Here is a 25,747-nt window from a genome sequence, read left to right as displayed (position 1 = left end):
TTAATTCCTATATTTAGAACATTATATTCATTAGGTGGTAAGCACTATTGTGAGTACCTTATACCTGTTTCTCAGTTAATCCTCAAACAATTGTAGGAGGTAGGTACATTTATTATTCTCATTTTACAGATGAGACAAAGCACAGAGGTTAAGTGACTTATCTAAGGTTACATAGCTGAAAGGTGGCAGAGCCAGGATTCAAACCCAGGTAAGCTTGGCTCCAGAATTTGTTTTTATCCACTACACATACTGCTTCTCAAGCTGTGTAGCAAGCTATGAAGAAGAAGAGGACATTGTTCAAAACTTAGTATCCCATTGTTCATTTTCCTTCAGTATTTTTAAACTCTTTTCTTACTTTGAAGTCCATTCTGCAGAATCTTCCTTCTTCAATTGACATGTTCTCTGGCACTTGAATGAAACGAGGCGGGTAATATTTCTCCTGGATTGCATCCTGATCATTCACACCTCCCCTTGAAGATGATCGACTTCTACAAAAATATTTTAGTAATCACTATGCAGAAAAGTTGTCATTGCCCTTCCTTTCACACAAATACAGGTTAGCCATCAAATTGGAAACCCCAGAGGCTATACTATTTGATCTGATAGTGTAGTAACAATGGAGAGAGGGCTTAGAGCTGCCTTTAGCTGTGGCATATTTGATAACTGTTAGAAGTGGTAGCAATTTTAAACATCTGGTACAAATTACACATCTGTGTTTCTTTTTTTACAGTGCCATGAATTGATGAAGAAACTGACCTATTAAAATGCAGAGTACCCCATGGACAATTCTTAATCACATGCAAAGATTGTATAATTAGAATTGGGTTTCTATTATCATGAGAAAGTTGTTTATTATGGAAATGTGGTCCTGGCTTATTTGACCTAAACATTTAAAAACACTTCTTCTAAGATAGTTCTAATAATTAACAGATAAAAATTGTGATCATCTCTGACATTAGAAAATTCACATTGTTTTTTATAAAAGGTATATAGGAAGCTTACAGGATTTATAAGTATATTTTTAAGCTGAAAGCAGGTAGCAAAATATATATTTTTAAAATTAAATTTTTTTTTACCTTACTTGTGACGTAGGAACTTGCAACCGTGCATGTTCTGAATTGTGCTGCTTGGAATTAAAACAAAGTGATAATGTTAACATTCACATTTTAGCTTGAAATGAAGTTGAACTAAGTACGTGTAGTTGTAGTTGAAAGGAACATTTCTATGTTGGCTGCATTTGTATGGTCATGGTTAGTTCTATACATTTAGCTTTTAAGCATTTAAGATATAGTGCACTAACCTTCTAATAGTCCAGCAAGAAATGCCACAGACATGATTTACGAAAATTAGATAGACTTTGAATTGATAGTGGTTCATTTTTCAGATGACTATTTTGTGACAGAGGATATGTCCCTCCTGTGTATTTGAAATGGGAGGACATAGTACAGATTGTCCTTTAGTAAAACAGGAATAGACATGAAGTCACTTGCGTTGGCAGTAGGTAACGGAGTATGATGCCTGCTGCTCAAAAGTGGCACCAACAGCAGTAAACATATTAGACTGGAAAATACTTCTCTTTTTATAGCTCATGACACAAAATCCTGATGGACAACATAGAAGGTATGTGTAGGCCATGAAAAGGCTTTGAAAAACAACATTAATTACTTCCTGATTAATAAAGGTGTGTTTAAGCAGACATCTTTAGGATTTATATTTGAGCACCAGAAAATTATTTCTGTTTGAGAATAAAATCAGGAATTGATGAAAATTATAATAGAATTAATAAACTGATCAGATATTTAGTCCCTGTTTTGTGTATTTCACTGTGCTTGGCATAGTGGGATGCAAAGAAGTGGAAAATATATTCCCTACCCAAATACCTTAAAAACATCTCTATAATAACACAGCAATTCAGTACAAATAATTTATTTTTGGATGAATATGTTTAATGTATTTTGTCTTTTTAAAACAAAATTCTTAAAATTCCGTAACAATTTTTGGCTAGCCTTAAGGTTTTCTAAGCAAAATGTCGAAACAACAATTCAGTGATCAAACAAATCAACTAATTTTTTGGTAAAAAAATAAAAATCCAGTTAAACTGAAAATATCCAAATTAAGTTTTTTACTTTTTTCCTTAGTGGTGGTTTGAATATGTATATATTGTATTCATAGATGTGACACTTCAGTTATACATAGTTTGCTGACATTTTGTATTATTTAGGTAGAATGCTTGAAGTGTACAAAAAATGTAAGATTTTTCTTTCCTGATTTCATAATGATATATTTTGCTGCTATCCCTTTTCCTGTTACCATCACCTTCCTTTTAAAGTTTTTAAAGAATGAATGAGAAAAACAATATATCCTTGCCCTTGAAATCATAATTTATAAGTTAAGCCATCATCAATGTAACATTACTTTGAGTTACTTCTAATAGAGGTAGAATTGTGTCTTATTGCTGTAATCTCCTGTACCACCACAGTAGGTGTTCCATATAAATTAGTTGAATGAATGAATGTATGAACTGTTCAAGAGCCAAAAAGAGATTTAAATTCTGTTTTCAGTTTCTAGTTACTTGTTTTGTTAGACCCTGCTCCATCCTTCTTAGTAGTACTATGCTATTTAACAGAAACAAAAATCTTATTTTCAGCTACTTATACGTAGACGCTTGGTATTTTCAAATGCCCAGTTTCATCCCTTTGGCTCCCAGTTTCTTGTGGACCTTTGGGGCAGGAATGAAAGGTAGCTATAGAAGGAAGACACAGCAGTCACAGTTTAGTCTGCCCCTCGAACTGTACATTTCTATTCAGGGTTAAGTTTACTTGTTAAAATGAAGTTGGTCACGCACAAGCCTGTGAGATGGATGTTCACTTTATACTCTCCATAAAGTTAATCCCTTTTTGGAAAGGATGTTTTTGTTCATCTTGGAGCCATTTACTCACAAGCAGTTTTTTGTTTTTGTTTTGTTTTTTTTGGTTGGTTGATGGTTTTTAATAAGTGTTTGTGAATACAGGAACATGACAAAAGGAATTGGATGTTTCATTGTGCCATGAGTATATTTTAAAACATTGAAATGAGTTTATGGGAAAAGGTTCTAATTACTTTGGTTTAGAGTTTCAACTTCTGTCATACTGAAGACTTACAACTCATAAATTCTCTGTCCATGCAGATAATTGTAGAAAGTCCTAGGTTTAACTGACCCATGAATGTCCAGATGAAAAGTGACTCTTTAGCTTCCTGGTTTTTTGTCTTTGTGATATTTTCTTGTGCGGATATTAGAACCACCAGAAAAATGGGGTAAAATTGAAACTATATATATTTCAGCCCATCATGGCCTCTTCCATGGAAGTGATTGACTTTTGCTTCAAATGCTATTTATAAACATTTAGAAAAGAAGACTAAAAATCACACACACAAAAAACGCTCTGGTTAGATACAGATTGTTTTAATTTACCTGTGGTGAATTTTGTGCCTCACTGTCATTTTCAGCTTGAAACACAGCAGCTGCATTCTGTGGTCCTAGCAATCTGCGAGCCATCTTCTCCTCATACGTTAGCCGCTTTAACGATCGAAGTCATTAAGGAGACAGTAATGAGAGTTAATAAAAGTTATTTGTACAGCTTTATCTTAAAGCCATCAAAAATTCTACCAAAGAAGTATAATTCTGTCTATTGAATTATAGATAGATACTGTATTTTTAAGAAGACCTTTTCTTTTATTCAAAGCATTTCCTTCCATTTTAGTGCCACTTCCCACATCTGTAATACTTCCATTTTCTTTTTGCACCTAGGAAAGGCAGGTACAATCACCCTTAGATAAGGTTATCCCAAGTAAAGGGAGAGTCTTTCCCTTCCTCCTTGTGTGCTTGTCCTATTTGGCTCTGTCTTCGAATATAGTACTGCATGTCTTCACATTGAGAAATTACTTTCATTAAATGAACACTGAATATCTGACTTACTACTGGCTGAAAGCAGTGCAACAGGTATGTTACATGTATTTGGATTAAAGGCATATAGTACTGTTTCAAAGACAGATGACTCATACAATGTGCACAGTAAGTTACCAATTAAAAATTATAGCTGTTTGTTCATCAATAATATACACCAAAATACATGAAGAAGTCACATTGATAGTATTTCCTATTAGTTATTTAGTCATCAGATGTATTTTATGAGAAGGTAATGCCTAAAAGAAAATATTAAATCATTCAGATTGATTTTTCGTTTGCTTCATTTTGCTACTGAAAACCAAGAGGTGATTTTATTGTATAGTCATAGATCTCTGAGACAGAAAGAACTTTCTTACTCAGATTAGATTTTATAGTTTAATTGGCTTTAGTACAGAAGAGAGATCTTGCTCACTTGATTTCCATTATGAAGAAGGCTGTCCTTGCATTTTAGCTTTCTCTCCAAATCTTGAATCAGAGCTTCTTTTGATCCTTGTATTTCATGGTCAGGAGTACTTGGGGTGGGCTTAGCGTTTGCACTTTGGTATGGCTTAGCATTTACAGGTTGGCCAACTGAGGGTTGTTGACAGCTTTAAAAAGAAAAAAATATTTTTTTAAAAAAGACCTTTAGAGTAAGATATGTATGTAAAAGAGATCTGGCCTTGTTTTGTCAATTACTTTTAGCTTAGGTTGAATCTATAACTTAGTAGTACTAGTGTTACTAAAACCACCAATTTTCCTAATAACAGCCAAGAATGATTTTGTAAGAATGGTTACCAGCTTTTTTTTCTTTTGGTCTTGGCAAATGCAACTTAAGTGGCGGGAGGAACAATTTATATAAGATATAAGGAGGATGTCCTTCCTTGAAGATCTTCCCTAAGGAAGTAAGAGGAAGTCTAGTTACTGGCAGCTTGCGAGCTCTTCTAAGCTTACACCTGAATTTCAGAAGTTTGATTGCTAAGTGAATAATTAAGCAGTGGTATGCTGGAGGTGACTCATACGGGCTCAGGAGAGCTGATTTTTAGCATGTCTACGCAGCTTCCTATGATTTCATGTTGACAATTTGAAATTGGTGGTGGTGGGAGTATCTACACCAGGAAAATTGGTAAATACCACAAATCGCTCCTTCCTCCAGCTGACTGTTAAACATTTACCGGTATAACTGTTGGTATTTAGCGAATATTCTATTGCTTTGAATAGAGTTTACAGGCTTACATTGGTCTCTGGCTTTTCTGTTATTTTCCCGTTCCTATTAATTTCATATTCTGGAATATCCAAGTATGGCACTATATAACAGATAGCTTGTATAATAATGGCAGTTTCTTTAACATTGTTAATGTGATTTTTTTGGAGAAAGAATGATTAGAAGAGGAGGGAGAAAGAAATGTAAACTAAAAAAAGGGGGAAGGGTTGGAAAAAAAGGGAGCAAATTTGAACAGTAGTTGAAATCCTTATTTCAAGTTCTGGTCCTAAATTTTCTTCTGAGATGTTCCTGTCCCTTCCAGAGTTTCCCTGTTGATTCCAATAGAGGGGGGCAGGGGTCATATTTAGGGATTCCTGTATTATTAGATCTGTTAGGTAGCTCACAATTTTCACAGTGCTTTGTTCAGATTTCATAGTTTATTCGTTTAGGGCACTACAGGTGCTAGCTTATATGTTTAATGTGAGAAAACTGACCACTACCCTCAATATTTTACCATTATAATAAATGTTTTCCACTTATCCAGATGAAGCAACATTGGTCTGTTCTGTGACATGTTCCTGTTCAGATATTCTCAAGGATCATTAAAATAACTTGTAAGCTACGTGGAGATACTTCTCTGAATGCAGCCAGAGTTTTTATTTTTGTAGGCATTGGAGACTTTGTTAGTATTCTCTAGATGGTAAACATACTGAGAAAAATGTCTTATTCCTCACCATAATATCATTTATATCCACTGACACAGCGCTCGGATATAGGTGATTCTGTCAGTTGGATGAATGTTTTTCACTGTATTCAAGATGCTCTGTATTCAAAGTTGATGATACACATTTCTCCTCCTTACATTTCAGATCTTCAGGATTGTCTATATTTTTAACTAAAGTATGATTTGTTCTGTTAAGTAAATAATCAAATGTTTAAATAAATAGTTTTTGTTTTGTTTTGTTCATTTGCTTGTTTTAAGAGTGAATTCCCAGCTCAAAGTGGTAAAATTCCTTTGGTCTTACAGATATTTTTCTCCAACTGTATGAAGTTATAGTAACTTTTAAAAAATTTATTGTAGCTAGCCTACCATCTTTGTAGAAGTCACACATTTCTTAAAGTGAACTAGCATTAAATACTTCTGTTTTCAGGCTGTCATAATATAATGTAATGTATCTGAGAAATCTTGAGGGATTATCAAAACCAAGACTGAGAATCACTGATGTATATGTAACCTCAGTCACTTTATTCACGTAATACACCCATTATTACCAGGTTAGATGGCTTAAGTTTTAGATCTTGATATCTACTCATATTTATAAACTAATATTATACTTGCACATTGCCGTATAGGTCTTTTTTTCCCTATCATTAATCACCCAAATCCCTAATTTTGTTACAGATCAGAAAACTGAATCACCGAGCAGGTAAGGTAAAGTTGCTGAATATCACACGCGAGGTTTTTGAAAGGAATAATTGGAATTAAAGAGTTCTCTCAATTTCCAATCTGTGGTTTGATCAACTGAATAGAACGTTTGCTTAAGGGTTTCCTACTGATGAAAAGCTAAATAAAGCTTTCAAACTTCTCTGGGTCAGAATCCAAGGGATTATTTTAGCAGACATGGCAAACTTAAGCCCTTCATAACAATTGAGGGAGTTGTGCACAAATGTTCAAAGGGCCAGAGCTTTCCACCCTGTGCAGCTGGGCACTGAGTGGGTATCAAGTGGCTGCGGGAAGATTAAAAGTGTTATCTGTGGTTGCTGAAAATAGAACAGCTAAAGCTAGATCTTTGATCTCTTGTTTGGGGACCTCCTATGTTTTATTTTTTCTTCATTTTTGCCTTCTTATTCTGTGCACAGAGCTAGGCATATGGTTGAGGTTCAGTAATATTTATTTGATGGCTTTATTTTCTGGACAGTAATTTGGAGTAGGATTGAAAGACTTGACTAAGAAAAATAGAAAGGTTATTTTAGATTTAAAAATGCTCATATAGGAAATTTGGAAATAATTGAAAGTTAGGTGGAAAAAGATCATCTGGGTAAAATGTGACCAAGGAAAATCTCCCTTGTGTGATAATGGGAATAATGGGAATTTGGAGAGAAGAGAGAGGGCTCTTAATTATTCAAGGAACTTTAAAAAATACTAGACCAAATCTATAAGAATGCCATTTTTGGCTGTCAGCCATTTCAAATGGTTCAACCTAATATTGATAGGATTCTAACAAATATTTTTGGCTTTCCTGGTTTTTATTAAAGATATTGAAAAAGTTTCTTTGCAAGTTGAATTGCTATAATTTAACTAGGTTTCCAGAGTTGTCACCAACAATAGGAATCTCTAGAAAAAAATTAGCCTCTAGAGAAGACGGAGAGAAATTAGCAAGAATTTCAGCAAATCTGTCAATAAGCCCGCAACAAACAAAACACATTCCATCGGACAATTTTTTTCAGATGTCTTTGATTTAATTCTCTGATGTTCTAGCCAGCTAGGGAACAGGAAAACTGATAGCCCTAACTTTGCATAAGCACAAAGTATTCAGTTCACGTTTTAAAAAAAGCACAACCACTGTGTCCTTCGTATCATGTTCTCCTAGGACAGTTTTAGGGCTGGGAAAAGAGTACATGCTTGCATAAGGCTGCAGGTATTCTTCCCTGTATTTAGATCAGCCTAACCAATTTGAAAAAGTGTGGTTTTAATTACCGAAGGAAACCTTAAGGTCATAAACCTTTATTCAAGCTTTTCTTCTGATCATAGTAAGGAAAATTCATACTAACATTAGTGTCTGAATCACAGAGTTTCTCTTTAGCCAAGTGGATGTTCAAGATCGGAGGGGAAAATGGATAGGAAAAAAAAGACTGAAAAATTTAATAGCCTCTGCTTATGTGAGAGGAAATCCTACCTGAAGATGAGCAGACAGGTGTTCTTCATCTCAGCTAAGCCCAGAACTAGAGCGATTAAATTTATAGCTTGAGGAACTTAGCTTAGAACTGGGGGAATAGTTCACAGTTCTTGGGTATGTTAGAAAAATTTTTTTGAAGATGGAAAATAATAGGTAAATAATTGTATGGATAATAGATGATTTGGGTTCAGCTTGGCCTGGACATTGGAGAATGGGTCAGATGACCTCTTATTTCCAGTACCCTGGTTCAGGTGTTCTAGGAGAATTATGGAATGAGACGTTGAGGTCATGTAGCCTTTTTAGATAGTTAAGAATGGACTACTATCACCCCCCACCCCATCCTCATTTACAAGCTCGCTATGTATGCAATACATACCCATATGTATGTATGTATGTAAAAAATTCACTTACTTGGAGTCCACAGTGGAAGGGATTTTACTGCTACTGTAATCAGGATGTGATGGTAATATGGAGCTGAGAAAGCTGGCTGGTGACTGGTTGTAGGTGGCTGTAACCCTTTGGCCTGGGTTGGAGCCTGGAAGCTGCTGGGGAGAAGCAGGAAAAGCAGAGGAGGACATGGTGATGTGAGAGCTCATTGTTGAGGAAGCAGAAAATCTTTCCTCTGTGCACTGGCGGGGCTGGATGATAATGGAAGACTGTTTGTTCTGGCTAGAGTAGCTGGAGGTTTCTGGTCCGGGAGGCTGCAGTCTGGAGCCATATGGATTTTGGGACTGGATGAAGTGTTTTGGCCGTTCGTAGTTAAACATGCTTAGCTGGTATATGGAAGATGAAGGCAGTTTATTACTACAGTGATTTGCTCCTGGAGGGGTGGGATCCTGAATTTGGGGCTGCAAGCCTGGAATTACAGAAAGTCCCAAGGAGTCAGAAGCAGCCTTGGTGTGCCCCTTGTGGAGATCCTGGGAATGCTGTGCTCCTGGCTTTGATGGAGTGGCCTTCTCTTGAAGAATATCGTTCCTTCAAAAGGAGAAAATGATTCAGTTACAATATTTGTGTAAAAACAGTACTGTTTATTTAACATCCTTCCGGACTTAATGCGCTTTTTTTGAGCTTATATGCTTTCAAGGTCATCTCAAGGAGGAACTTTCTTGGCTTCTATACTTCCCCTTTATCTTTTATTTTGAACAAATGACTTTTCCCTTGAGAATAAGAAAAAAGGATTCATTAGTGTTTGCTCTGGGTAATTCTTAAAGCATGCCCAGGGGCTTCCAGATGCAGGAGTGCAAAGTTTGTGTTTGTCAAGTGGTTATTTATGAAAAGATATTCTGTGATGTTGCTCAGTGTGGTAATTTTATGGTCTCATGATCAGCTTTTTCCCAGAGGCTGCAGTTTCATTAAGCACAGAGATTCAATGATTTAAAATTACGTATTAGCAGTTAAATATATAACATGTCAGCTTCTATTCAGTTTGAATCCTTCCCATTGCTCATCAAAAGCAATGAACAGCTCTTGTGATATACCAGTGTCCTAATGACCTGTGATGAATGATGTCATGGTAAATCAAGGGGAGCAATATGCTGCTTTTGTAAAGAACATTATTTTAATATCCATATTTATTCCTTCACCCTTACGCAATTTCACAGAGTGAACATCTGTAATTCACTGTTGTCAACTTTGAGTGGATTTTGTTCACCTTACAATTTACTGCTTGTTTTTCTTCCCTTGATTCCAAATTTGATCAGAGTACTAAACTCGACTGTCATTCAAGAGTGACTGTGGGTTTGTGTCTCTCTGTGTGTATATAATATATGTTACTGACTGCATTCCAGAGCCATTTGTAAATTTTTTCTGTTATTTTTTTAGATTATGCTATCTAGCTATTGGTCTTGATGTTCTCTTAATTATTTAGTTTTACTTTTTATTATTTTTACCTGTTTAATATGTATTTTAGACTAATTTTGAAATTATTTCAGCCCCTCTCTTATTTTCTCTTTTGAAACAGCAAACAGGTTGTACAGAAGGAAGTAAGGCAACAACTATGAAGCCAGCCTAGATGTTACCAAGAAAAGATGGGTGCCATTTCTCTTACTTTTCTCTGCATTGATTTACCTGACTTCCTACAGTAGATCCCCATTTTTCTTTAGATGAATCATATGTCACTAAAATCACCTTAAGCAATTATATATCCCTCTGTTTCTTCCATTAGTGTAGTAAATCTAAGCAGGACTGTATACAGACATTATACACAAAGACTAGCCCTATAAATTGTTGTAGTATTGATTCTGTCTTTATTCAAAATATCAGGTAATTTAGTCCAAAATACATTTAGTTTGTTTCACATAGAGATACTGAGAACCAACACTGAGATAATGATAAATGAAACTTTTAGTTAACAAAATTAGCCAGTGTTTGTCATTATTGAAACAAAATCTTATAATTATTTGATTTCCTATCTTGAAGAAAGTATCATTTTTAATGAAAAATTTCTAGACAACTGCATTCTATGGTTGTGCATGTAGTTTAAATGAAAACTAGCAGCTTTAGGAAAGAACAAAAATGCAACTAAATAGCCAAGAGAAAGATTCTATTGAAAAGAACACTTAAAAAGTCATGTAATACTTTAATTTCAAGTTTATGATCACAAGTACATTCAACTAGAGTGCATTTTAGTAATTAACTAAATTAGGCCTTTAAATTGTTGGGGAAAAACATCCAGAAGGAGGCTTTAAATAGTTCTTAAAAAAAGACTCTATTTCAAGGCCAGTCGTTCTATAGTTAATTTCATTCCATTAAGAATTAAATCTAGTTTGGTTCCTAAATTCCTTTTTGGGCAGGCAAATGATTCAGATTCATTTCAAATAGCAAGGAATAAACTGTTTAACAAATAGCTAGCAGATATTTTCCCCAAAGTCCCCTATTTTTCTTCACAGATATTTCTAGAATGTCAACTATCTTGTTCATTTTGGTATTGGCCTACATAGTTAAAATTTACTGTTATTTTTTAAAGTTCAATTAAAAATATATTCTTTGAAAAATTTTATTTTGTTTTGTCTTACCAAATTTTATACAGATATTCACACAGGTAACTCTGAATGTCTTTTCTTCATGGTTATAATTACTGTTCAACAATTCAGTTCTAGATTAGATTCTAGTACATTACAGTATCATTTCCTTCTAAATAATGTTAAATAAATTTAAAGATTTCATAAATAAAATACTATTCGGTCTCCTATTTAAAAAATCTTAACATTTTCCCCCATCTCTATTGTAGCACAGACTTGCACACAAAGCTGATTGAGGATGTTTTGAAGCTGTAGGATATCACCACAATTACAGACAGACCAAGTGTCCCCTTTCAAGGAAAAACGATGACTTAAAAAATAATAACACATAACTATCTTTTCTTCTATGTTTTCTATAATGCCTTCCAGTTTCAATGGAATGAATAGATCAGTTTCTCTTCCAATCTTTGTATAATACCATTATGATGTTGTGGCTTTCAAACTCTATCTGAAGATCACTTCTGTACACACTCCGCTGATTTGGACAAAAAACAAAACAAAAAAACTGTAGCAGGAATAAAGAAGGGACTTACCGGTAGTTCCAGAGGGTGCCAGCTGGGTTTAACTCACTGTTGAAGGGAAGGAAGAGGCATCCCCTTCCCTCACAGACTAATCTAGTGGCTCTGTGCTTAATATTATAGCACCACTGACTTTTACCGGCTGCCAAACAGTGACATCTGATGTGCTTGCCTGTCTACCTACCTATGCTGGCATGTCAAAGTAAGAGTCCACAATCTAAACAATATCTCAGATGTCTTAGTGATATTTAAGGAGTGGGATTACATGAGCTTCTCTTGCAGGCCTTTTTATTTTAGATGTGAATTTTAACTATGAGCTTTAACAAGCTCTTGGGGGAAGAGCAGTGAATTGGGAAATGGGAAAAGGTATAAAGAAAACTCAATTTCTTTTATCGTGGTGGGGGCTTTGACGTCCCTGTTGAAGAAAGAAGGACTATGAATCCCTTCATATATTCTACGACTGGTGGTGTATCTCATAAGACTCCTCCAGGAATTAGACCAGTGATGGATGGGGTCCAAATTGATTTGTATTGGAGAGTTGTTCATCTGAAGGCTTTTTCCCCCCCTTGCTAAACATGAGTGGGGGTGGAGCAGGGATCAAGCAGATTGTTTCAGGAAAGGGGGTGTGGTCTGGCTAAAGGCAGGAGAGCTGGGTGATTGACGGTGGTGTGTCACTGGGAAGGTGGGAGGGTGTGGAAAAATACGATTTGATATCTTTGGCAAGTTTTCTGAATCTATATGGCATTATGCTGCCTTGACCTTGTAATTTTATTCTAAAAGTTTCCGAAACACTTAAACTACCAAACAAATAATCTATACCACTAGGATTCTGTGCTGTCAACTCTCCTTTATCTCCCTTCCTTCTAGCAGGTATACATTTTCCTTTGTCATTTTACCAAGGAGACCATCGTGATACTTAGGTTTCCATTTTTTGTGCAGGGAAGTAAATACTTAAACAGAGGAAGAAAATTTTAAGTCAACGAAAGAGATGGTGGAGAAGATTAGGTGGCATGAGGATCAGGCCAGTTGAGTGGAATTATCCCCTTTTAGTGGCTTCAGTTTTGGTGTGGTTCTATTGTTTAAAGCATATGTATTTATTTCCTTCCCTCATGAGTACTCTAGTCTTGATTTGGTTACTGTGTACATTAGGGCCCAACAAATAGATGTTTGAGCACATATGAGCCACATAAAATTCTTCACAGCTGACTATGTAGGTGTATCTTCCTTTGGTGTTCAGAGAAAGTTTGGTAATTGATGCCTGGGCATGCAGCCATTACTTAGTAGAAAAAGCACACTAGACTTGATGTGTAGGTGTTTGCCTAGAAAGTCTTATTTCAGGAATTTCCCAAAATATTTCTCCACATCTGCTGATAATTCAGATTCCATTGACAGGGAAGAAGTCTTTTAATCCAAATTAGAAGGACTTAAAATGTAAATGCAAATGACAATAAAAATAAGAGTAACCACGTATAGCACTCACTATGAATCAGGCACTATTCTGGGCACTTCAAATGTGGTGTATGTCACGGATATTTGATTTCTTTCTGAGAGGTTTTGATTGGGGCAAGGGGGAGGAGACACTAGAGTCAGGTCTCTTAGTACCTAAAAGTTTGAGATATTCCCTACCAGCCAAATAGGGAAGACGCCCAGGATAAACTGTCAAATTTTACTCTTTAATCCTTTAAGGTTTGCCTCTTCTTTTCCCTAGGCCTTTGTAAGATATAACATTGGTTACAGTGTAGTAGTTCCATGGTATATCTAGGCTAAGGTTCTCATTGCAATGGGGGGTCAGGAAGTGATTTGGGAAAGGTAAGGAAGGTCCTCTTTGATGACTCCATTTGCAGACCATTAAATATAGGGGCTATACTTAGTAATCCATTATGAGTCTGTTTTTCTACTTTTTAATGTTTGGTTTGCTTTGTTGAATGTTGTTTTCTCACAAATGTGAATGGCTTATTTGAGAAAAATCATCCTAAACCTGAAAGAATCATTGAGATGTCAAATGGGTGAACCATGTTCCAACCTGCCTCCAAAGACAACTTTTTCCTGGTGCTTTCTCTAAATTATCAGTAAGAGCCTCTGGCAAGTCATTCTAATGCCCTAGAAAATGTAGGTAATTTCCTACTATCTCACTGAAACATTTCCTGCTGCATTTTAAGGGAATTCCTTTTTGTCCCATCATCAGTGGAAGGGTAGCTGTTTAACTGTCACTCATTCATTCCCTCTTCATTTATAGCCCTTGTTTTTTAAAATGTGAAGTATATATGCTATTGTAAAAAGGGTGCTGTGAGCTTCTTCTAAAGTCAGATGTGTGCGATGAAGGTAATTTCTGCTATATCAACTGAGAAGGGAAATGTCCCATTGAAGATGAAAGGACTAAAGAGTGAAGAACATTTTATTTTCAGGTTATGCTTAATGCACTGTGATTGCTGAAGTTCTGCATAGACATATAGTGAAAGGGAATCCCACTGTAGCACTTGTAATTTGAAATATCCATTCTAGCACTGACTCATAGTCTTCTCAAGCAAGAAATAATAATGGGTCTTCACTGGGTTTGGAGTCGAACGGTAAAAATGGTAGCATTAATTTGGTTAAGTTCCACAACTTTCTAGACACATTGATCTTTTTATTTTGGAGACTTGAGTCTTAGTGCCCACTGTACATACTTACTGTGTAATCTTAGACAGGTTGCTTAAACTCCCTGAGCTTTAATAATTAACCGAAAAACAAAGATAGCATCTCTTGTACTAACCTAAATCAGAGGGTTGCTGAGCGACTCAAATGAAACAGGAAATCATAATGGACTATTATGTGGCATAGTATGTCTCCTCAGTTAGGTTAACTTTTTTCCTGAGGAAGGGACTGTTTATTATTTATCTTGCCTAGTGCAGTGTAACTCATGGTAGACATTCCATAAAATCTTGTTAGCTTTTATGGAAATTTACCGTAATTTTCCCCCATAGAAGGTTTTATTAATGAAAAAGGTGGTAATCTCCTATGAAAGATACTATAAATTCAAAGTCTTTTTAAGTCTTAAAGGCTTACTGCTAAACACAGGTACTCATGGAGAAAAGTTTTAGATAATCAGTATTGGCCATCTTCCCAAGGCAAGTCCAGTAGAGAAACTGACAAACACATAGAATGTGCTTAATAAATGTTGAATAAGTTGCAGTCTTATCTATTGTTCCACACTCCCGTTCTTCCTTGACCCCACGAGGAAACTTTATTTATAGGGGTAGCTACTGCTAAGGCAATTAGAGATCCCAGAAGCTAAAGGGGTTCCAGGAGACCAACCGAGAAATCACTGTTATTAGAGATAAACTGGTCCTGCTTAAAAAAAAAAAAAAATGCAGTGAAGTAATAGCTACTATCTATTGATTTCTATGACTACTATGTATGTCACATACATTGTTCCAGGTCTGTTGATCTTCAGGTCCAAACTCTTGCCCTCACTGTCTTCATTGCAAGAAATACTTGGAGAATTATCTATCCCAAGGTCAAGGAAGCATGAGGAACTAGCACTCAACGATATGAGCCAATCACCTACATTTTTTAGTCATTTGTAGAATGAGGAACTTCACATAGATGACCTCTGATTCCGTCTGTCTCTAACATGATATATTTCTCTCACTTAATAAACCCAAATATTACTCAAGAAATCTCTTCTTAAAAGAGATTCCAATATCTTTATTTTGTAATTAACAGAGGTTACACTTAGTTCTAGGTAGCTAGTCAAGAATGCTGATTTATTAAGTTATATTAAATGTGTATAACCTAAATTTAACCTAAAGGTAACTTTAGGCTGGTAAAATATTGAGTGGACTATGTTATTAAATACTGTTAAAACAATTTTTATATGACTTTTAGATTTTTTTTAAATCAATATTTTAGTTTGAGATTTGTGTTTAGGGAGTGAGGCTCGTGGTGCGTTGTATTGTTTTAAACATAGCCTGGTTGGCAGATTTACTTACTGAATTGCCTTTCCATTTATACATTTGTCCTCTGAATGCAAGGATAATTCTAAGACTGATCATGAAGAAACCTTTATCACAAAATGTTTTACATATTTATATTGAGATAGGACACTGAATTCTATTTTGGAAAAAGATTCCACTTCTTAAAAATCTTGTGCCATTTTGAGCATTGTTAATTTTTTTTTCTTCAGTAAATCCCTGTAATAAACCCTTAAATATGACTCTAAGCACCCGACTTACTGTTTCATCCTTGGTGAAATGCATGTAGGAGAACAAGAGAGAAATGACAGTTAATGTGATTCAGTTCAGAATGCAGGCTCCCTGAGGGCAGGAGACTTGTCAGGTTCACTATTCTATCTGCAGAACCAAGAATAGTTGTTGCATGAGTGAATGTTAGGTCTGTCTGCCCTTACCATTGTGGTTGTAGCCCAGAGGAATTTTCATTGATAGGGTAGAAATCCTCTTTTGGAATCTGGATCTCACGTTCAGTATGATTGGCTGGTTCAGGAATAGTTGGTTTGAGGTTTATTAGGGTGTTGTCTGGATTTTTGTCTTTTGTGTAGCTGTCACTGCTCCAGGGAAAGGAAGCTATTTTTGGAGAAAATTTCCTCTTGGGGAACTTCGGTGAACTCTCTGATTTCTCCATTTCTTTTCCTTCTGAAAAATACAATTAGTCACCAGTTCAGATAGAAACAGACACTCTTCCTCTTGGCTCAGGTTGAATTGGATGGAGCAGGGAGCTAGATCATGAAGAGTAATTACCTGGGGAAACTAAGAGTCTTGCTGTGGAGACTACAGTCCCGGCCTCATTTTTTGCAACGCACTTGAATTCCCCAGAGTCTTCAGGAAATGCTTCTGTGATAATCAAGGTGCAGACTTCCTCTGTAAAGGGAAGAGATTCAACATGACTAGAATATTTGGTGCCCTGAATTAGCAAACAAATAGTGTGGGAGGATGTCAGGGAGTGTTAGGTACTGGGAATAAATAGAGTATTCCTGAGATTTAAAAACAACAACATCTGATTAGATTTTTTGTCTTTGAATAGGCTTATGAAGATAAATCTTAAAAATACATCTTAAAACAACCAGCATGATCCCTATCACCTGCCTCTCAGACACGTTTTCTGTACTAGACTGAGTTCCTTGAAAACAGGAATCACACTTTATTCCTTCACTTCTAGATTTCTGTAGCATTAGTGCTTAGCATAAAGGTCCCATAGAAAAATTTTCTGAACTGACCTAAAAATGATCATTGCCATGGTAGTTAGACTTAATGTTAATACAGTGATGGGCTCTGTGTGATGGGCACCATACCTATTTCTTAGACCATCAGCAATTTGATGTTAGGTCACCTCTGTGTACAGCTCAAGAGGCACAAATACTATGCCAGGTGGAGTGCGTGGAAGAATGCATGCTCGATGAGGGCAGGGGCTATGGGCAATAATGGAACCTGGCCTTAGTCTGTCCTCAGTAAATGCATGTTAAGTGAATGAATAGATAAATGCACTTAATAACACATTTTTTGTGGGAAATGAGTAAACTCGTCATATCGCCTCTAGTTGGAACCGGCAAAAATTTTGCAAAGTAAATAAATAGAGACCTCTTTTTAAACTAAAACACTGAAAGTTTCATAGAAAAATATCAAATAGATCGAAAGATATGAATACTTTACGGAAAGTCTAATTTTGGCGAGAAAATGTCAAAAAAGCCCTGCGTTACGACACGATTTGGCGGGAAAATGCCCGCTTACAAAGTGTTAAAGATCCCAGTTATCTTGTTTCTTGTTTGTGTTCAAGAGTTGGCATAGAGTAGCTCCAAAATGTTCATGAAGGCAAAAGTGATTTAGGAGACAAAGTCTTCTGATGCTAATTTTGATTTGATCATTTATTATCAAAACATTGAAAAATTCTGCTTACCAGGAATGGATGATAAACAAGCTTCTGAAAGAGAAAACAAGAGAACAGAGAATTTAAATCATGACAATCAGTTTAGTTGGGAGAAGGGGCCATGTGTATATGAGAAATAACTTGAAGCAAATACAAGGTTGACTGTAATCTGGAGTCACAGACCATAAATTCTGTAGAAACTCACAAAAGGAGCATAAAGGAACAAACACTGGGCAGGGTGCTAGAAGAACTGTATTTTAGTCCTGTTCTGCCACTACATTGCCCTGTGACTTTGAAAATTACTTTCCTTCTCTGGGCCTTTGTTCTTCATCTCTGAGATAATGTCTCTTCTCTGAGTGTGAACCATTACTGAAACACTAATCCTGAGGCAGCCTCTTTATCCCAAAAGAATCCTTTTCTTTTAATCTCTCTAATTAAAGTTGAATATTGCATTATAAAAATACTGTAGTAGTACTGTAGAAAAATTCACTAAAGGTGAATAATAATTGTTTCTGGGTAGTGAGAATATAGGTAATTTTAAATTTCTTTTTTATGTTATATATTTTTGAGATTTACTATAATTTGTATTACTGAGTTGCACAAAATGCAGTAAATGTTATGTTAAAAAGAAATATATTGCATAATGGAGATGTTTCTTCTTTAATGTGATGTGGAAATGTTCAGTTGTTTTGAATTCATATTTAAATGAATATATTTTCTTTACTTGGTGCCATACCTATCTTGGGCTTGAACTCTGCCTTCAGCATTTACTAGCTTTGTGACCTTGGGCAAGACATTTAAAGTTTCTGATTTTAGTTTTATTACTTATAAAATGAAGATAATAACACATACCTCAAAATATTGATGTGAGGATTAAATGAGAAATGATTTATAAAGTGTAAACTCAGTGTTTAGCATAAGAGATATCATATTTTTTACCCTTTCCTAAATTAGTTACTCGGTGGGACACACACAATAAAGTATTTAGAATGTTATGCATCAGTTTTCATTTGTTTTACTCTTTAAAAAATATATTCTCACATTTTTTTCTTGTTTGTATGCCAAGAACTCATTAGGATAGTTAAGATTAGTTTATGAAAATAGCCAGTCTTTTCACAGATATCAAAATTATTGTTTCATGAAAACAAAACAGCTGTCTTTAGTTTTTTTGTTGAGGAATCATTTGGATTTGAAATAACAATTAACAATACGAATATCTGAGTCTGGAACAAATCATCTGTTAAACTTTAAAACATGAATTATTAATAAATTTCAAAGTTAATTAGAATAAAAAGCAAATTGAGAAGTTTATCACGATACTTTTCCTCAGAATCCGGAAGTCCTCTGAGTCGGCTATCTGTTCTTTTTCTCTGTACCAGTGAACTTCAACTGTGGCTGTGGCCTGGACTCGGCATTCAAACACGACAAATTGACCTCTGGTTGTAGAGATGTCTTGAAGATGCTGAAGAACAAACAATTCACAGAATGGGAGAAACTGTTTCATGTACAATAATTTCGGACAAAAATTGAAGTAAGTGTGCAAGGTTTTTTATAATTATTGACTCACTGTATCTTAATCAAAACAAGGAGTTGCTGGGCATTTTTTTGTGCTTTATAGTGTGCTCTACAGTCAGGTATAAGTTATTTTTATCTTAATTTCATAGAGTTGTGTTTATGAGAAAGTTATTCACTCCTCCAAGAGCCATTTATCAAAATAGAAAACAGATTAGTTGAAAAATCTTCACTTTATTGTATTATTTTGTTGAGTACCTATATAGTCACAGATTTAATCTTTATTTTTGGTCAAGTAGCATGTGTAGTCTTGTAATTTGTTAAGGATTCTGAATCATGACTTAGAGGACTTTGGCCTCTCAACTCTGTCACCAGCTGGTTGAAGCTGATTATAGGACTTTTAACCCCTGTGGAACTCTGGCTTTGTACCTGTGAAATAGGGCTACCAAAATGCTCAGCCCACCTGGAGGGTTTGAGGCTCATTTCAGATAAATAATCTGAAAACTTTCTTTAAAGAATGAAGAGTTACATTGATACATAGAAAGTGTTTATTAACAATAACTAGTTTAGTCTCACAATGTGTACGTGAGCATTTGTGGTAAATTTTCTTCTTAAATCCTCATTTCCCCCCTGTCCTATTCCCAGCCCCAGGGCCCTCTAGAATCTAGAATTAACATTTCAGGTTATAAGTTGGCCCTGAGACCAGAGAGGGAATATCGGAGGTCCTTCTATCAGGTGAGAACTGGTTGAGACATAATGACCACCAGCCTAGGGCTGCATATCACAGGAAGGAATTCAGTAGGAGGGGACACTCGTGAGGTAATGGTATATGTGCCTGACAGTGTCTGTTGAAAGCAAGCTTCCAGCACTGATAGAAGTACTCCTTACTTTTAATGACATTGCTTCCTATGTCTCCCATTCTGTATCGGGTACAGGCTTAGTCCCTGCCCTGCTTCTCATATTTGGGTCAGCAATGGGCAGTGATTCCAGTTCTGTCAGGTTGGGAAATTGGTGGTGGTGTTGGGGGAGGGGGGGGCGGTTCGGGAGGGGGGGAATGAGCGAGCAGCGGTCAGAGAGCTCAGAGGATTTTCACCCTTAGTTTGGTTAAAGCCGATTGAATCCTGCTGTTTGCCGATGGGTGATAAAACAGCTTTCTCATTCCTGGTCTCTGAGTGTGACCAAAGCAGGAAATAGATATTGCTTTGCTCATTGCCTTCTTCAGAAGGGCATCTTGTAGCTCGTTGGGAGAATCTGATAAAACTTGAGGTCAGGCAAGAGCATAATCTGCTTGGAGAGGACAGTCTGAGCACTGCACTGCAGAACTGGAGGATTGACACAGAGCGAAAGTCTAAAGAGCATAGGATAAATCAGTCTGTGACAGGGGTTGCTCTGTGACAAAAACTCAGTTTTCTCCTTTACAAAATTATAAGCTCTGAGGTCCTTTCTAGTTTCCCCTTTCTTCCTCTTTATCCTTTCGATATGCCTGTAATGGATCTGTCAAATGCAAACTCCATCATGCAGTATGGATAGGTTACCTTGGTAAACACAGGGGCTGCAACACAAGTGGGTCCTGACAGGCTGCTGCAGGGACTCTGCATCTGGTTTAGGAAATAGAAGAGCTACTATAATCTGTATTGTCAAGGCCCTGAAACCTCGGTGCACCGTGGCCATGAACTAACTGGATCAGTTTCAGCTGCTACCAACCACACCCTGTTTCCATTTTGAAAAGAAAGATGCTTCTAATTTAAATGTCAGTTTGGATGTCTGCTCCAATGCCACCTTTTTTACTCTCCCCTCTAGCATTCCATCAGCTGAGATGGTGAAATAGAACACTGGGAAATTACAGTTGAGAAATGGGATTGTATATTAAAAGTTTCTAAATTTTACTGACTAGATTTCCCCCCCCCCATACAGTTGCTCTTGTATCTTTTTGGTTTTTGAAAAAGCATACCCCTCTCCCCCCTCCTTTTTAAATAGGGAACTAATTCCTTGCATAGTTGAAATACTCTGTTATGGGACTGAGCTCCTAGAAACAACTGTCCCCTTTGGACTGGCACACAGACAAATGGCAAACCCACAGAACTACCATGGAGTTATTTCTGAGACCCATGGCTTTTTTTGTTATTCTTCCTGAGGTCATGCAGCTGGAGACTCTCCTCATGTATACTACTTTTCAAGAAAGTTGCATTAATCAATGCAACTTCTCCTCTGGGCCTGTGCCTCCATTACTGGGACCCCTCAGAAGGCTTTTAAAGCCAAACCTACCCTCTGGGGGTCAATACACAATGGTTGAACTAAGGTAGAATAACTTGATCTGATGTTGGAGGTTTCATTAACGGGGGAATTGATGGTTAGCGAAACTCTGGCGGTTTTCTTCTTTATCCTGTGGGGGAAACAAAACCAAACACAATCCAGTGAAAGAAAGATTAGAGGCAGGTTTGATTGAAATGCCTAACTGTGTACATTTGAATGTATCACAATTGTTTACCTATAATCCTATTTTTCTTGTGATTTGCATAATTTCAGCTTTCTTTCTTTTTGACCAATTATTAGTAGATTATGTCTCCTAATAGTTTCACTTCAAACTTCCTTTGTCTTTCATAATCAGTGGGCTTTTACTAAACACTTACGTTGTGCATAAGAAGTCACTTATAAAAATAATCACTTTAAAGTTTGGGAATATTTTTGGTGCATTTTTTAAAAGTAGAATTTCCCCTATATTCATATACAACAAATGCACATTGACATGCACATTTTGTACTTACTCTGACATTTTTGTAGCATATTCCAAATCCTGAAGAAAATGTTTTCTTCCCTGGGTATCTAGAAAGGGAAAAAAGACATTTTTGTCTACATTTCACTGGAATTCAGTAAAATTTAGTTCAAGTATTCAAACCAGGACCAGCAAACTAGTTAGTTATAGACAGCAGGTCAACCCAGAACATATGAATTCTTGACTAAGATGGAACTACTTTAATATTCTCAGTTTAAAAACTCCAGATGTTTACCTTTACAGATCAATAGCACTTGCGCCCAGCAGGGGCACTCAGTCATTTCCCAAAAACATCATTTCAGAGGGCATCATTAGAGGGCATATATTCAGAGGGCAAGACCCCAGAAGCAAAATAAAGGAGTTTGCAGTTAGCTGACAAAGTGGCAATATATGAAAAGCTTAGTAGTGCAAAGATGTGTAATAATAATATAGGTACCTTCTGAAGTAATGCCATAAGACATCAGAAACTTTAATGTCATAAGATATTAAGTAGTGTCAGGTATGTAACAAGACAGCACATTGTCACCCACAGGCTGTTAGGAGCAAGTGTTAGGATTTCAGAGGAGACAGAAGCTTGAGTGGCTCAGGAAAGCTTCCTGCTCAGCGTGGACCTTCAACTGAACTTTGACAAATGTTAAAATTGAAAAGCATGAGGTGTGTGTGTGTGTGCATGTGAGTTGGAGATGGGCATTAGAGATGGGATGAATAGTGGTGGGGGATGGATAGAAAAAGGAACTAACATTTATGGAACACTAAACTGTGTGCCAGAGATGTGCTTATCCCTTTATCTCATATGTGGGGAAAGCATTCCATAACCATTCAGTGGTGTGGAATGCTCGGGTTAGATTGCCTGGATTTATACCATTTGTTAGGTATATTAGGTATCCCTCTAAGCCTCGGTTTCTTGATTTGCAAAATAGGTACAATAATAGTGTTTATTTCCAGAGTTGTTTGGAGGATTAAATGAGATAGCCCACCAAAGCACTTAAAACTCATACTGTGCCACATATCAAGCGCTCAATAACTATTAGCTACTATTATTGTTGTGATAGTGGTTGTTATATGTAGATCCAGGTGAAGTTCCACCTTTCCTCAGACGTTTCTAATCTAGCTCTCCTTGATTTTCTTCCCTTGTGAACTTATAACCTCTCTAATACACTTTTGTTTTTAGCTGCCGTGTTTCCCCGAAAATAAGACCTAGCTGGACAATCAGCTCTAACGCGTCTTTTGGAGCAAAAATTAATATAAGACCTGGTCTTATTTTATAATACAAGACCAGGTCTGTAGTATAATATAATATGATATGATATGATATGATATGATATGATATGATATGATATGATATGATATAATATAATATAATATGTAATATAATACCGGGTCTTATATTAATGTTTGCTCCAAAAGATGCATGAGAGCTGATTGTCTGGCTAGTCTCATTTTCGGGGAAACAGGGTGTTTACCATTGTGTACTTTCATTTGGAAGCTCCTTAAGATCAGGGATCTTTCCATCTGTCTCCCATCCGCAAAATATGTAGCCCAGTGTCAAACACATAGTAGGTGTGGAGTTGATTAATTTTTTAGATTGTTGCATAGGGAGAGGCTATTAATAGTTGTGCTAGAGGGTATGTGTTGCTTTGCGCTGTTTCCCTCAACTCCATCCCGCAAATAAAAGTAATTGATAAAAGAAAGATTCCTCCTCTTCTGACCTCGCCAGTAAGTCCTAACACCATACCGGTCATCTTGGGTGAAGTTAACCAGTTACAGAACTGCAGACCAAGAGAAGATATGGGAAATCTTCTTGTCTAACATCTTCAGACAATAAAACAATAAGGGTCAGAGAGATTGTATTATTTGTTCAAGGTTATGCAATCTGTTGGTAAGAGTCAGGATTATAATCCAAATCTCCTGACTTCTAGTACAATCCATAAAGGCCTCTAGCAAATGGACTATAGTGCTATCTGGTATCTGTAATACCAGATAAATTTAAAATTTAATAATTAAAAAAATTAGTCTGAGTAGTTGAGACTGGTGTTTTTTTTTCTTTTCTTTTTTCTTTTACCAGGATACTATGTATATATGGTTCTGAATTCATTGGGTGATGAAACAGTCCTTTTACTTTGCATGTGAGCACCATGAGGGCAGAGACATAGTCTGTTTTGTTCACTCTGGTATCATAATGCCTAGAAGAGTACCAGGCAGATACAAGATGTTCAGTGAGTTATTGTTGCATGAATGGATTTGCTTTGTTGGCAATAGTGGCTGAGACTTCAGTGGAGAATGTTTGTGGCTTCTAGAGAGTCTAACCTTTAAATATCAGACCCTGGAGAGAAACCCTATACACAGCAGGGAAACTGGCTGTGGCAGGAAGGTAAAAATGAAATGCTTCCCTCAGGGGAAGCGAAAGTTTAAGTGAGAGAGTGTGTATGAAACTTTTGGAACTTCTTGGAAAAAACATGCCTTACGAATAAATACAAGGCCAGTTGGTTCAAGAGGCTGGAATTTCCTCTAAGCCCCTTTGCATATCTCAAATAGAAGCCAGAAAACATCAGCAGAATAGTTTTGGTGGTGGATAAGATTCAGGTTTTTGCCCACCTTGAAATTGTTCCATGTCCCCAGGCTAATAAGAACAAAAAAGAGAAGATCCAAGCCTTATAAAGGGAAGGTAATACTAGGATCCCCTAATATTCCAGCTGTTTTCGAGTTCTAAACATGAACAATCAAACTTCATGGGCCAGGCTCTAGACAGCTCATGTTATCATTTAATCCATTACATGAGGAGGCTAAACAGGACTTCCCGTCTCCTATTCCTGATCTTCAACCAATGAAATGAGACAGTGATAATCGAACCAAGAAATGCCCTGCCTCTTACTTTGGGATATGCCACTGGTTAGCATGAGTTAAACAGTCTTTGTCTGAAGATTGTATAGAAATGGATAAAAATATAGAAAGGCCATCCATATAGTAGGGGAGAGAAAGCACTAGGTCAGGATTGAGGAAATATAGATTTGATTCTAGATCTGTCATTAATTAGTTATATGACCTTGGGCAAGACCGGGATCTTAGTGATCTCATATCTAATGACAAGTGAAATGGTCCCTAAGGTTTCTTTTAGGTCTGTTTGCTCTTTTTAAATATTTTTTAAACCTCAGGGTTTAATCATGCTTTAAAATCTCCGTTTTTCATAATTAGTAGAATAGATGAAATTTCATGAGAGGTTAAGAGAAAGAAAGATGAACATTGGAGCTAAAAGCAAACGCAGTCAGCACTTGGGACTGTGGCTTAGACTGCGACTCCAGATCACAGAGGTTTGAAAGATGAGCCGAGCTTTAGAATTACTTAAACAGTTTAAAATACTATTTATTTATGAAAAGAAATCTTTCAGAAATCATTTGGTAAGTGATAAAACCAAACATTCCAACCATTCCCCCTTTCATAAAAGGAATACTTTGTAAAAGAAAGCTCCCTCTTAAGTATTAAGTTCTCTTGCTAAAGCCACTGTAGTCTTTTTTTTTTTTTTTTAACTTTTAACCCACGCAAAATTTATTCTCTGGAAAATTAAACTGCCATTAAAACCTCCTTGGATTAATAATTTTAACAGTTTTTACGTTGTTTACACAGAGGTCAGTAATTTCTTTTTGTAATACAATTATACAAAAGGAAAAAGGCACTGAAGACAACCGGTATGTATAGATAATAAAAAAGATATGAGAATAAAATGCAACATACAGCACGTTTTCAATTACGTGAAATTATTAGATATATGATCATTCTGTAAAATGAGTTGTTTCACACACATATCTGTTTATATTTTTGACCAAAAATGCATACTGATATGTGACAATAATACAACACTGTTGCTAACCGTACAGACACTTGTATATTTTAATAAGATCCATTAATGGTGTAGAGTCACTGGAAAATATGTTGGAGACAATTTAAGACCAAGAGGAATGTTAATCAGCCAAGCATTTCTTCAGGTTCTTTAATAGAGTTTTGCTTACAGAGCATGTAAACGTCATCCCACTGTTATATCCATTAT

At 36.2% G+C, this 25,747-nt stretch overlaps 2 protein-coding genes across 15 annotated transcripts in view; one reads left to right on the top strand and one right to left on the bottom strand.

Moving 5' to 3' along the window:
- Positions 1–25,747, bottom strand: part of MYOT (myotilin) — a 40,878-nt gene that overhangs the window by 3,551 nt on the left and 11,580 nt on the right. Inside the window, exons 2-13 of one of the 4 annotated variants that reach the window (XM_088798621.1) lie at positions 21,698–21,755; positions 21,198–21,315; positions 20,468–20,530; positions 18,741–18,882; positions 17,451–17,474; positions 16,298–16,417; positions 15,949–16,192; positions 8,435–8,998; positions 4,359–4,533; positions 3,452–3,556; positions 1,077–1,126; positions 356–488 (exon numbers count right to left, since the gene is read on the bottom strand). In XM_088798621.1, the coding sequence (XP_088654747.1) occupies positions 356–488; positions 1,077–1,126; positions 3,452–3,556; positions 4,359–4,533; positions 8,435–8,998; positions 15,949–16,192; positions 16,298–16,417; positions 17,451–17,474; positions 18,741–18,882; positions 20,468–20,530; positions 21,198–21,315; positions 21,698–21,705 (1,746 nt within the window). In that variant the 5' untranslated portion in view covers positions 21,706–21,755. Of the gene's footprint in view, positions 1–355; positions 489–1,076; positions 1,127–3,451; positions 3,557–4,358; positions 4,534–8,434; positions 8,999–11,576; positions 11,704–15,948; positions 16,193–16,297; positions 16,418–17,450; positions 17,475–18,740; positions 18,883–20,467; positions 20,531–21,197; positions 21,316–21,697; positions 21,756–25,747 lie in introns of those variants that run through there. The other 3 variants (XM_088798620.1, XM_019740232.3, XM_019740233.3) reach the window with 3 other exon arrangements.
- Positions 18,812–25,747, top strand: part of KLHL3 (kelch like family member 3) — a 237,405-nt gene continuing 230,469 nt past the window's right edge. For 7 of the 11 annotated variants that reach the window (XM_074313570.2, XM_088798628.1, XM_074313563.2 and 4 more), the window contains exon 1: positions 18,812–18,951. Coding sequence is in view for 2 of the 11 variants with exons in the window: in XM_074313559.2 (XP_074169660.1) it covers positions 18,923–18,951 (29 nt within the window). In the remaining 9 variants the exon portion in view is untranslated. The remainder of the gene's footprint in view (positions 18,952–25,747) is intronic. The other 4 variants (XM_074313573.2, XM_074313559.2, XM_074313568.2 and 1 more) reach the window with 2 other exon arrangements.

Source organism: Rhinolophus sinicus, chromosome 5 (genome assembly GCF_057876585.1).
Source record: "Rhinolophus sinicus isolate RSI-liver-muscle chromosome 5, RSI-T2T, whole genome shotgun sequence".
Lineage (NCBI taxonomy): Eukaryota > Metazoa > Chordata > Mammalia > Chiroptera > Rhinolophidae > Rhinolophus > Rhinolophus sinicus.
Note: the sequence above shows the minus strand (reverse complement) of the source record. Positions and strands in the feature narration are given on the sequence as shown.